The sequence below is a fragment of the Heterocephalus glaber genome, unplaced genomic scaffold (genome assembly GCF_053883595.1).
Source record: "Heterocephalus glaber isolate CG9 unplaced genomic scaffold, H.glaber_assembly_v1.0 deba00001457, whole genome shotgun sequence".
Classification (NCBI taxonomy): domain Eukaryota; kingdom Metazoa; phylum Chordata; class Mammalia; order Rodentia; family Bathyergidae; genus Heterocephalus; species Heterocephalus glaber.
The window spans coordinates 41388136-41401779 of NW_028258305.1; the positions used below are offsets into that span (position 1 = coordinate 41388136).

Sequence of the window (13644 nt, forward strand, 5' to 3'; positions counted from 1 at the left end):
GTGTAGCTACCAGCCAATACTATAAAAACCATACCCGTAATTCCCATAATTCAAAGGTTTGAGATATGAAATGTATACTTCTTTAAAGTATAATCTAAAAATCAGAACGCATAGCACACTGAATGGTGTCAATTTTAGATCTAAGAACTATCTAGCTGGAGTCTGAATTCTTCTAGCTCTGCCAAACATCCCAACTGGGTTGTTCTACTAATCATAAACTCTTAAACACTTAATAACTTTTCATTCCAACTTATCTATTCACTCCTTGCTCTAGGATCCAAACGGACTTCAGTTACAACACCTATTTCATCCTGTGTGAAATCAGTCATTTCTTCACAAATCTACTGCTTCTGTATTTTCAAGTGCATTCAAAACATGTACAATGCTCAGCAAATATAAAAATTAGGCCGGGGATTTAGCTCAGTGGTTCCGCCGCCTGCCTCGCAAATGCAAGGACCCGAGTTCAATCCCTGGTAGCAAAAAAAAATAAACAAAAAAAATATATATATATATACAAAAATTAAATTTACTGAACGTGTGCAATAATACACTATTCTTCGTGCTGTAAAATTACAAGAATCTTAGAATAAATTAAGTTTGTCCTCTGAGTGTTTATAACTGAGAAAGGGACAAACATGATAAATAAAGGTATGGTTATGTCACAAATCATAAAAAACTTCATGTAACGCAAAGAAGGGGTTCCTTCAAGCTAAGATAACCTAGAATGGCTTTTAAGACAAGATGAAATCTGAGAGAGGACATAAAGAATGAGTTGGGTTTCGGCAGGTAAGAGATAAAGAAGTATCCCATTTCAAGAGGAAGGAGTACCATCGGAATAAACACTGAGATGGAAAAGTAGAGTCCACATTCAAAAAATGCAAGTAATGTAGTCTGACTAGAAGCCAGATGAAGACAGCAATATAAAAAGGCTAGAGACGAGGTCCGAGCCAGTTTGAAGGTGTTAGGGAGCACAGGAAGCTACTACAAGGTGCACAAATAGGGGACTGACAAGAGTGCAAGTGACGCTGTAAGAAAATCCACATGACATCGTTGTGAATGACAGGCTAGAAAGAGGGCAATAATGAGTAGGCCAAAATGGAGATGGAGGGCAGTAGGAATGAAAAGCTGGGGACAGGTGAACATTAAGGAAATAAAAATGCGAGAATGCTGCAAAAGAGACAAAAGGCCTAAAGAGACGACAATCTCTAAAGGTTCTAGACTGGGTAACTGAGAGAGTAGTAGTGTTCGTAGAAAGAAGTCAGATGCAGCAGCAAGAGTGAAGACAGGAGAGACTGTAATTTTAGGGACTATGCCTGAAGGTGTGAGGGATGACTCACATGGTAATGTCAAGCAACTCAATCCAAAAGTACTACTAGCAACACAGAAGGCAAATGAGGCCTAGATATAAACATGGGAATAGTGGAAAGTAAGAATGTTAAGTATGAGGATCCAGAGAATAAGGAAAAGAGAAAGCTAAAGAAAAGCACAAGAGAATGGCTTAACTTAGGGGAAGAAACAGAGGAGCCTGCTGCAGAAAGACTTATAACCAAACCTAGTTAAAAAGGAAGAGAAGAGGTTGAGGGTGTAGCTCAGTGGTAGAGGACCTAGCATGCACACGGCCCTGGGTTCCATCCCCAGTAGCAAGGTAGGGGATCCCTACAATAACTGTGCTTACTTTGCTCACCACAGTATTATCCTCAGAGCCTGGGTCAGTCCATAGAAAAGACAGCCTTTATAAATATTGTCGAAGGAATACATGAAAAGATAAATCCCAAAACACCGGCTCAAACCCTGCAGATCTCTGTTATGCAGGGTTGGGAAATTTTCTCTCGTCATGTAGCTGAAATATCCTCTAAAAGTCTTTTCCATTATTCATTGGCTTAACAATTTCCTATTTTCAATGCAGCTCCTGTATAGCTATATCATATGAAAATCATGAAATACATATTAATTAGGTTTTATAAGTTTTCTCAATGAGCCCATTCCAGCTTCATAAGTCTGGTTTCCAAGGTACGTCTAAGAATTTTATTTTAGAAAGGTAATTCAGGGTATATTCTATATATATTATGAAAAATATCTCCTATGACCCTCCCAGGACTTAGACCTGGGATCAAATACTCTAATACTTCTGTAGCAAAATGAATGCATAGTCACACTTTGTAGAATAAAAATTATAAACTGCTTCATGTTGGGGCCGGGGATTTAGCTCAGTGGTTCTGCTGCCTGCCTCGCCAAGTGCAAGGTCCTGAGTTCAATCCCCAGTACCAAAAAAAAAAAAAAAAAAACTGCCTCATTTTAGTTAAAGACAGGTTTTGTAACAAATAGTTCATGTTAGGTCAGGATTTTTACCAAAAGGTTGTGGACTTGGGGCCAAAGATTTAGCTCAGTGGTTTGTTCCACTGCCTGCTTCACAAGCACAAGGTCCCAAGTTTGATCCCCAGTACCAAAAACAAAACAAAACAAAACGCTGTGGACTGGAAGCAACAGGTAGATAGTATAGTACATTAAAAGGCTCTTAGGGAATGCTGTCAAAAGTCAGACTCACAAGCCACTCTCCTTTTTCCTTGTTCCAGCCACTGACTAAAACCACTGTATTTTCAAAAAGAGACAAGGGTGTCCACTATCACCACTCCTGTTCAATATGGTCCTGGAAACATCAGTTGAGCAATCAGGCAAGAAAAGGAAACAAAAGGGATTCGTATAGGAAAGGAAGATGTCAAACTCTCCTTATTCACAGATAACATGATCCTTTACATAGAAGACCCAAAAAACTCCACTAAAAGACTACTAGAAAAAACAAAGTCAGCAAAATAGCAGGATACAAAATCAATACACAAAAATCAATAGTGTTCCTGCGTATCAACAATGAACCCACCAAGAAAGAAAATAGGTAAACAATACCATTCTTCATAGCTTCAAAAAAAATTAAATACCTAGGAGCAGGAGGCCTCACAATCCCAGATTTCAAGTTATATTACAAAGCTACAGTGACAAAAACAGCATGGTGCTGCCACAAAAACAGACATGTGAGGCAATGAAACAGAACTGAAGATGCAAAAACAACACCAGGCACATTTAGCCATCTGATCTTCCACAATAGCTGCCAAAAACATAGGCTGCAGGAAAGATCACTTCTTTGCAAACAGTGCTGAGAAAACTGACCATCCATACGCAGAAGAATGAATCCAGACTCATTATCTCTCACCCTGTACCAAAATAAAATCAATAAAATCAATGGATCAAAGACTTAGATATTAAAACAGAAACACTTAATGTGCTGGAAGGTAGAACAGGGAAAACTTGGGCCGGGGATTTAGCTCAGTGGTTCCGGCGCCTGCCTTGAAAGCGCAAGGTCCAGAGTTCGATACCCGGTACCAAAAAAAAAAAGACACAGTATGCCCATGACAAGGACTTTCTAACAGAACCCCAACTACACAAGAAATAACACCAAGAATCAACTATGGAATTTTTTTTTGTTTGGTACTGGGGATCGAACTCGGGTCCTTGTGCTTGCGAGGCAGGCGGCAGAACCACTGGGCTAAAAATCCCCAGCCCAACTAAGGAATTTTATCAAATTTAAAAGCTTCTATAAAAAAAAAAAAAAAAAGCTTCTGCACAGAGTAGTGGAAACAACCAATACAGTTAAGAGACAACCTACACAATGTGAAAAAATCTTTGTCAACTATTCCCCAGACAGAGGACTAATATCTAAAGTATATAGAGAAATTTAAAAATTAGGCCCCTCAAAATAAAATACAATCAAAAAATGAGCGGATACTTGTCAAAAGAAGCAGCACATATGGCCAATAAGTACATGAAAAAACATTCAGCATCTTTGACCATTAGAGAAATGTGAGTCAAAACACCACCAAGATTCCAACACTAGAAAGAATGGCTAGCATCCGGAACTCAATAACCAAAACGTGCTAGCAAGGCTGTAAGGAAAAGGAACTCTTCTACATTGTTGGCAAAAATGTAAACTAGAATAACCACTATGGAGATTGCTCAAAAAGAAAATAAAAATAAAAATTCCATCCTAGCTCATTGTGGGTTTTCCTGAAAGTTACAGACATCGTATTACAGTGATGCATGCATACCCATGCTTATAGCAGCATAGCTCATAACAGCTAGATCTTGGCAGCCACCCTGTATGTTCATCAACAAATAAAGAAAACGTGGTGTACATATACAATGAAGTACTACTCTGCCATAAAGAAGGCTATGTTTGAATCATTTGTAGGGAAATGAATGCGCCTTGAAATCATAATGTTAGGTAAAATAAATCAGATACAGATGGTTAAATATTTCATGGTTTCTCCTACAGGAGAAATTCAAAGTACAAAGAGGATGATAGGAAAATGGGAGACAGACTACGTGGAGATCAGAAAGGGATCCAGGGATGGCAGAAGACAAGAGGAGCTGAAAGGGAAGGGGAAGTTAAAAGAACCAAGATGTCTTCTGTGTATGCACCAATTCCCCAAGGTGAATGTATTTATTATATATTGCAAACATATACTAATAAAAAGGGGAAAATGCTTAAATCAGTATTTACCACTTTCTTACCTAGCGTATAGGCTGTAAAGTTGAGGATGCCCACAACAATCCAAACCCAGTCAGGCACATGCTTGTGACCTGGTGCTGTAAAGGAAAGCAACCAAGATTTGAGAGCAGTCTTTCTGCAATCATTCTTACCATACCACTTCCTGCCAATGAGGAATGTTTCTATTTGTTAGATTCAAGCACAGTATGCTGAATGCAGAATACTAAAATTTAACACTCAACTCTGCATTAACAATAAGTATTCGCATTGAGCTTGTATTGTAATTCAAGACTAAGTGTTCCCCTTTGCTTGAAAATTACTTAGCCCACAATGAAAAATAACATATTTTTTAAATTTATAAAAATGATTGCAGGCTGGAGATTTAGCTCAGTGATACCATCGCCTGACTCGCAAGTGCAAGGTCCTGAGTTCGATCTCTGGTACCAAAAAAAAAAAAAAAAAAGACTGCATGCAATCTAATTCTTATTGTTTGTGATTATACTACAAACATATATTGTTACAGTTTAGAACTAAAATGGCCCCCAAAGTCTCACATTTGGAGGTGGAGCCTGGTCAGAAAAGTGGGGTCACTCAGAGTATGCGCTGGCGTGTGCCTTGGAAGGGTGTATTCTCATCCTGGTTCCTCCATTCTCTCTGCCTCCTGACCACCAAGACATGAGCAAATTTCTTCTCCCAGGCTCTTCCACCACACGGCTTCTGCCTTAGAACCAGCCAACCATGGACTGAATCCACTGGCACTGTATCCAAAATTGTGGCTGTCAGGTACTTTGTCTCAGCGACAGAAAAGCCACTGATATATACAGAGCCTTCATACAATACTTTCTCATTATAGATGGATTTCCTCAACTGTATAATTTCAGCATCACAGTCATCTAAAATGTCTGGATCTCACTTTTTTTCCCTATGATGAAACAACTGAGAACCCAGAACTCTATGTTCTAGGCCTGCCTCTGTAATCCATCAGTAGTGTAACTCTGAATATATCATTTAACCTCTCCTATCTTGCATTTTCCAAGCTTACTGGGACTTGCTGGTTTATTAGTCATTCAAGTTCTATGATTTGAAAAAATGTACATAATTTTATATATTCTTATTTCTCTGAATGAGGTAATAACTTTATTTAGTCAGATAGTATTTCTAATTACAAAGGTAAATATTTAAGCATTTCCTAAAGATTAAAATACAAAATTAAAAATCTAAACAATAAAAAGCCTCATAATACCAAAACCATGCTTACTAAAATTTAATCTTACTGATTATTCTTATGCTATTTAAGATTTCAGTGACCATTTTGCTATATTTTCAGATGTGTTAGTTGACAAAATTTGTTAGTTGACAAAATTCAGCATACACAGTTTCAATATTCAGAACTTCAATAACATCAAAAAATGCTAAGTGATTGAAACCCCAAATTTTCCTACAAAACAATACCACCAATGGCTGTTGATTCTTCTGGGTCAGTCCACAAAAGTCTGCTGAATCCATAACACAGACAAATTATAACACTAAAATTCCGGATTACATCATTTAGAAGTTTTGATTTTGTTTGTTCTCTTGAGACAAGGTCTCATGTGTAATCCAGGGCAGCCTTAAACTCACTATGTAGCCCAGGCTGGCCCCGAACTTTTAATTCCCAGGCTTCAGCCTCCGAAGTGCTGGGACGACAGGTGTGCACTACCACACTTGACTCATTTATTGGTATTCTGATCAGAAAACAAATTCTCCTGCTTGAAGGCAAAAATTACTCATTGGCCTCCACCTTTCTACTCCTTTCCACTCAATGAACTGGCTGAACAATAACAATAAACCCTGTCTCCCAGTATCCCCTCATCCTTCAAACACTCCAGACTCCTGTGGCCAGGAGAACAGCTGGGTGTGGCAGAGCGGACAGGAAAGGATGCTGCAGAAAGCGGGCTGGACACTGACCCCCAAAGTGCTTCCGGTCTTCTCTTCCCCAAAAGGGGTCGAGGCCAGCATGAAGAACATTTAGGGAGGAGGCGGGGAGGGGATGAAAAAAGAATTAAGATGTGTTATGCACATGGACCAACTTGCTCAAAGAATGTGATCACTATGTACTGCGAACGTGTACTAGTGAAAATGTTTAAAACATTTAGGTCTAAAAAGCACTGTCAGAGGAAACTCGGAGTCATTAGAGCAGAGTGGGGAATGAACAGAGGGCAGGACAGACCACATCCCCTTTAGAAGAAAGGAGATTTTCCTTCCATGACTAGAAAAGAGGAAGGGATGGATATTCCTGGATGATGGGTATGTTGGGCCCTGCTTGAATTCATTTTTAAATAGTTTTGCTATCCTAAATTTCTGCCTTCATGTAAATCTAATTATTATTTGCCAAAACTTCATTGGCTTTTAGATAGCACATCTAAATTCAACAGGCAAAATGGTCTTATATTTCTAGAACTTAATGGAAACATACATAACACAACAGTTTTTATATGCAATTATGACATCTCAAATAACTTTATAACACCCAAAGCTTTTCAGAAATACAAGCACCATAACAGAATAAGAAAATAACCAACTACACCTCATTTTTCTCTACTCAGATATTTTAAACTTTATATTAAGCTAATATTCTTACCTGAAGCATAAAAGTCAGGATCAAAGTATGCCATAAGTAGAAAATTGAATACAACCAGCAGAAAGCCAGAAAAGGTTATCAGATTCGGAGCCAGCCAAGTAGGGAATACCTATTTTTCAAAATAATTATAAAATAATTAAAGGAATCTTTGATAAACACCACACATAAAAATTTAAGTCATAATAAAAGCTATTAATGTGAAAGATCATATGCAGGAGTTCTACATATTAAAAATGTTAGCCATAATCTCCAGTAGATAGAAATAAGCATTTTGCTGGGCATGATGGCATACACCTGTAATCCCAGCACCCTGGAGACTGAGGCAGGGAGATCGCCACAAGTTCAAGGCCAGCCTGGGCTACACAGTGAGCTCAAGGTCAGCCTGAACTACTGGGAGAGAACCTGCCCCCTCCCAAAAAAGAAGTATTTCCTATAAGCCAAAATAGTTTATAATCATAAAATTAAAATTTTAGAAAATGTTAAAAGGCATTTTAGAGAAATGAGCTTACATTATATAAATTTAGATTTCAACAATGAGGTAATGCGAAAGGTATGTGACTAAGGGAAGGGAAAATAGAACGTGTGGTGTGTCAAGCCAGGCAAAGTGGTCCACACCTATAATCTCAGCTCTAGGGAGGCTGACGCAGAAGGACTGGAGGTCAGCCTGAGCTACACTGCGGGACCCTGTCTCAGAAGAGAGAAAGTGTAGTGTATGTCTGAGTATCTTACTAAACTGAAAGCTGCATCCCTAACACCATAAAATAGGTTAAAATACTTAAAACTGAACTAAACAAAAAGTACATGCCTATTAATCATCTCACCTTCACTACAGTGTTCCAAAATGGATGCATGACGTACAGAGAGAGTGGGTTGCTGTCCACAGCACTGTACTGTTAAGAAATGAAATACGTGGAGTTAGTCCTTGCATGCTAGCAAATAGGTCCATATTTTTCAAAGGAAAACAACAGTACACAAATAACCTGCAAAATACACCTATTTATATGAATAAATACACCTCATCTGAATAACCAAACTAGAAGAGCAATATAAAGAGGGCATAGAAAGTGTAAATAAGGATTAAAATGATTAAAACGAATAATCAATAATTTGAAATAGGAAAAGGTCCAAAGGGTAGGGGTGGTGGGAGGGGAAGGGGAAAGGGAAGAAAGGAAAGGAAAAATTGTGAGAAAAGAAAACAATGGAAACGAAATCTATGTAAATAAGGAAGGGTGCAGGGGTGAAGGGCGCACAGGGAATGGGGAAAAAATAAGAACCAAGATACATCATGTACAGGGACAAGCACCCAATGATACATGTAAACGTACTGTATACCGTAAATGTGCCAATAAAAGAATTAAAAAAAAAAAAAAAAAGAGGGCGAATCAGGTACGACTCTCACGGCAAGAAGGAAGGGGTGGTCAGGCAAGGTGGTGCACAACTCTAATCCCGGCACTCTGTGAGGCTGAGGCAAGACGACTGCAAATTCAAGCCTAGCCTGGGCAACTTAGTGAGAACCCGTCTCAAAATTTTTAAAAATGGAAAAAGTGCTGGGTATGTAGCTCAGTGTGAAGGCTCTGGGTTCAATCCCCAGTACCAAAAAAAAGAAAAGAAAGGGTCAGTCACAGGGGAAATCTACAGATCAACCCCAAATCAGAGTTAATCATACTGTGGTTGTTTCAGTCACATATACTCCTCCACAGTGCAAACTGCCAAGATGATCAATGCCTCACCCTTCCCTCTCAGTCAACTTTTATAATACCATAGTGTTTCAGTTAAAAAGATTACATTGCTTACATATTCTCAGTTATTACGCAGATCAGTAAAACACACGCCGTGTACAGTCAAACACTGACCACACACCTCAGCTCCCCTCCCCCCTCTCACCTACAGGACTGTAGTCTCCCCCGTGGTACCATTACTGGTATACTGCCTGTCTATGCTGCCTTGGGCAAGTTACCTCTTTCTTAGTTTACTCACCTGCAAAGTGAGTATGATCGCCCTTACCTCAAAGGACTGTCACAGGATTAGGTAAGTTAATAACACATGTAGGGCTGGGGATTTAGCGCAGTGGTTTCCCTGCCTGCTGTGCAAGAGAAAGGACCTGAGTTCGATCCCTGGTACCAAAAAATAAAAATAAAAAAATAAACTAAATAACATATGTGAAGCCCTTACAACACAACCTGGCTTTTATAAAAATAATACAGCTAATATTATTATACGTGTGTTGAGCACCAAAGGAATACAGATCCACTTACAGTAAGAAAGCAGATTCCGTAAGTCAGCAAAGGAGCCAAAAACAGGTTACCGTTGTATGGTAACAGATGGAGCCTATGCTCTAATTACTGAGCTATTTGGTAAAATTCAAGGGCATTTTAACAGATATATGTATGTATGTAAACCCTAAGAGTTGTGACTCCTTCATCTCTTCCCTTACTCTCTCCCCCACCTCTCTCTCTCTCTCATCCTCTCTCCCCTGGCACGCAGAAAGCACTTCGCTAGGTGTGGGGAAGGATATAAAATGTAAGAGGGAGTCTCATTTGTCAAGGAGTTCACGGTATTATTTAGGTTAAATTACCCAATGCAACCATTTGACATTTAAATTACATTAGTCTAGGGGCCGGGGATTTAGCTCAGTGGCACCAAAACCTGCCTTGTAAGGGCAGGGTCCTAAGTTCAACCTCTGGTACAAAAAAAAAAAGTTATAAATTATATTAGTCTAGTCAAATGTTTGAAAAGTTTGGGTTATATTTCATACTTAAACTACATATATGTAAACATTTGATAGCTAACATATGTTAAATTATAATTTAAAGGTCAAATTTCTTCCTGAATATGGAGGAACTATTTTCAGTATTTCAAGACTTAAAAGTATGACGGAACAAAAAAGTAAATAAATAGAAAATAATTACAGTACTGTTAGCAAAGAACTAAATGTTTATTCAGCAGACTCCATGCCTGAAGTTCCTCCATTTCCCCAACCCCTCCTGACTATAATGGTATAACCAGGACAAAGATCCAGGGCAGGTAGCAAGAAGATGATGGAGAACGTGGTTTGCTTTTCCTGGCCAGGCTCAGAGGCTGTAAAGCTGCATCCAGACTCTCAGCAGGAGCCTCTTTACCTTAGTCTCACTGATCCCCTGTACTTTCACTCTTACTAGGCTGTCCACTGTCACTCTGCAGTTGACAGAACTTTCCCACACTGTAAACACTGTTGCAGCAGAAGGTGTCCCAACCTGACAGGATCAGCTGACATTAAGCTTGCAGACCTGAGGAGCTGGTGACCATATGAACCCTATGGCTGCAGTGGATAAGGGGGAGACAGCCCTTCACCAACGTCTGCACCCCAAACCTTGTGAAACAGCCAGCAGGCAGATAAACTAGGAAATCACCCACTCAAGTCCACCATCCTCTGCAAAGTACTAAAGGTGTAATATGTGCAGGCCAGAAGAAAAAGGTTTAAGATATCACATAAACACTTAATACAGTACACAAAGTATAATGTTCTTAATTCAAATGTTTACTGAATGAGACTCAGCAGCTTTTCATAATTTTAATTTAGATCTCAAACAAAGTCCTTAGGGGATGGTATTTTGATATGAAAAGCTTTCTAAATTTTGAAGCTTTAAATCTCTACTTCAGGAGACCAATATAAAAGTCAGATAAGAATAAAGAACTAAACACACGAAGGCCAGTTTATCTACCTGGATTTCAGTTATTTGACATTCAATAGCAGCTGATGAGCTCAAACACAACAAGAAAAGACTAATATGAGATTGTAAATCACAGCAAACAATAAACCCAAACAACACACAGTGCTCTCACCTTACGTACCTGAGTATTTCTTAAGATCATGTGTCACTCGATACACATGAAGAAGCTCTAAACGAGCTTGTGAATCAACAGGAAGAAAAATAACTTAAACCTTCCACACATACAAGGAAAAAAATTCAAAATATAAACTTCTAAAAGTACTAAGCTAGATATAGGGTACTTGTTGATGCCTGTTAAATGTCCTTTATTCTGCTTTAGGGTGCTATTTTAACATACACCAGAAAACCTGAACCCGGTAACTAATCCAGTTAACACCTAGTGTGACTTGCTTGGCTCAGTAATCTACAAAGCCATGGAAAAACGCTCAAGGACCTCAGCCTGAGCTTAAGCATTCCAAGGCAAAAATCTCAGGGCACAAGAGTCTACTCTCACATTACCTTCACGTCTGATCTTCATCTAGGCAAACAGGTGCTATAGTCAGTTGGCCTAAACCGCCCCGGTGAACAAAAATAAAACAAAGCTCATTTCCTCCAAAAGCAACCCAATCCAGTGTTAAAACAATTTCGCTACACACTGACAAGCTTCCCCCACCCTGTATCTCCTATCTTGTGTTTTCATTTTGCTCAGCAAATTAAGCAGGCAAGAGTCCAATTTTTCTTCAAAATAACAGTTCAAATATTTGGAGACAGCTCTCCCTGTCACACCCAAATCTTCCCTTTATCCATTCCCATGTCCCTTTTGCTGCTCCTCTTGCCATGATTTCAATTTCCCTCATCGTCTAGGTCTAGTTTCAAGGGACTGGAGAGCTTTTTCTGTAAAAGGCCAAATATTTCAGGCTTTGGAGGTAGAACGGTAACAAATATGCTATACTGCCACTGAAAGAGGAACAAATTTGAAGAAAATATGTAAACTTATAAGTAAGCACAGCCTTGTTCTAATAAAACTTTATTCATAAAAGCAGGTAGCTTGGGGCTTCTAGTTTGATAATCCCTGCTACCAAAATCCAATTTGTTATTAGTCCAACAGAAAGGTTGATCCAGAGCAAAAGGAAGGTTTCAAGTGGTTAGAAATGAAGAACATGGCTATAACCCTCTCCTTCAATGCTGCATGCTGCTCAAGATATTATTAATTTCTTGTCATAACAAAATCACACTGCAGTCTCACACAGATTTATAGTCACCTGGATCCCCTGGGCCTCTCCCATAGGGACTGAGTCTCAGGTAATGCCCTCTATCCAAAATCAGCAGCAGACTTTGCTCTGCTTTGTCTTCTGATCAATATAAGGAGAACAGGACTCTTACTATCAAATGATTTTTTAATACAGGGCCTGTGCTTACCTATCTGAACCGTGAACTTTCTATCTATAAAACATACTTACTTAACTATGGAAGTTCATAATGTCACTTGAGTACAAATAATAGTTCATAAGCTGCACATACTGACATCACTTCAGATGTGAGCAAATAACATTTCTGGTTTTTAAAAATCATTTCCAAATTCCTTAAGTTCAAAATCATCCCTGGAAAAAAACAAAAAACAAAAAAAACAAAAATCATCCCTAGGAGTTTTGTTTTGAAAAGAGCACATCACTGGATGAAGTATATTTATTATTCATATCAACTCCCCAGATATAATGAAATAAGCACTCATTATCAACCTATCTTCAGAAATCAAGAGAGGCTGGGATGTAGCTCAGTGGGACAGCTCTTGCCTAACACACACAAGGCTCTGAATTCTATCCTCAGCCCTACAAAAAAACAAAACAAAACCCAAAAACCACTTCAGAAGAGAAAGAGAAAATGCCAACTCTCCATGGAAGCCCCGGCACAGGGTTGGTGCAGTTTGCTGCTAAGGCTCAAGACTCAACCATGTTTAAATATAAGTCTTTAAGGGGACAGAAGCCCCTGTGTGGCTTGTGGTCTGTTCCACCCTTCCAGGAACAGAGCTTTGTTCCTCTTTCTTTCTTTTGGAAGGGAGGGCGGTCCTTTCCTTGGTACTGAGCTACTTCCCCAGCTCTTTATTTTTATTTTGAGAAAGGGTCTCACTGAACTGCTAGGCTGCCTGAGTTGGGCTGGAACTTGTAACCTTCTATCAGAGTATTGTAGCATTGACACTCTAACTTCTGGGCACATTTTCCTTCACTAAGCACAAAACATAAAACAAGAGATCCCGATTATTAAAACCTTACTCCCTCAACAATATGAAAGAAGTTGAAAGGACTGCCTTTCACATACGAATGTCAGGCACAACGAGATATATAAAGAAATATAAAGAAAAGGTTGACAATGTGGAGAAAGTTCTGAAAGTTGATCCCTTCTGCTTCTGGCACAAAGCAGAAACTCAATAACCATACCTGAGTGCTTGTATATATGCAGAGGTAAACACACGGCCTTTCCGCATTTTTACTGAAACAGCAGCATACAGTTCATCCAGCAGGGATGAGACGAAGAATGAGTTCCTTCACCAAACAGATCTCTGCTCTCACAGGAGCTGGGCCATAGCAACTTTTACTTCACAAGGGGAAAACGCTTTCTTGTCCCCTACTGACAATACCATGTTGCATCTGTATATATTATAATTTTATCTTTTCCCTCATTTGAGATTCTAAAATAGGTAATTATCCCACCCCATTTACATAAAGACCATAAAATCCAGAGATTAACATAGCTAATAAAACAGGAAGGTCTAAACTGTAAGTCTTTCTGTGTCCAAT

At 39.0% G+C, this 13644-nt stretch overlaps 1 protein-coding gene across 5 annotated transcripts in view; it reads right to left on the reverse strand.

Annotated features, from left to right (window-relative positions):
- The window catches only part of Selenoi (selenoprotein I), a 45513-nt gene that overhangs the window by 22303 nt on the left and 9566 nt on the right, over positions 1-13644 (reverse strand). For all 5 annotated transcript variants that reach the window (XM_087216590.1, XM_013070119.3, XM_004839138.3 and 2 more), the window contains exons 2-4: positions 7982-8050; positions 7161-7269; positions 4564-4638 (exon numbers count right to left, since the gene is read on the reverse strand). In XM_087216590.1, the coding sequence (XP_087072716.1) occupies positions 4564-4638; positions 7161-7269; positions 7982-8050 (253 nt within the window). The remainder of the gene's footprint in view (positions 1-4563; positions 4639-7160; positions 7270-7981; positions 8051-13644) is intronic.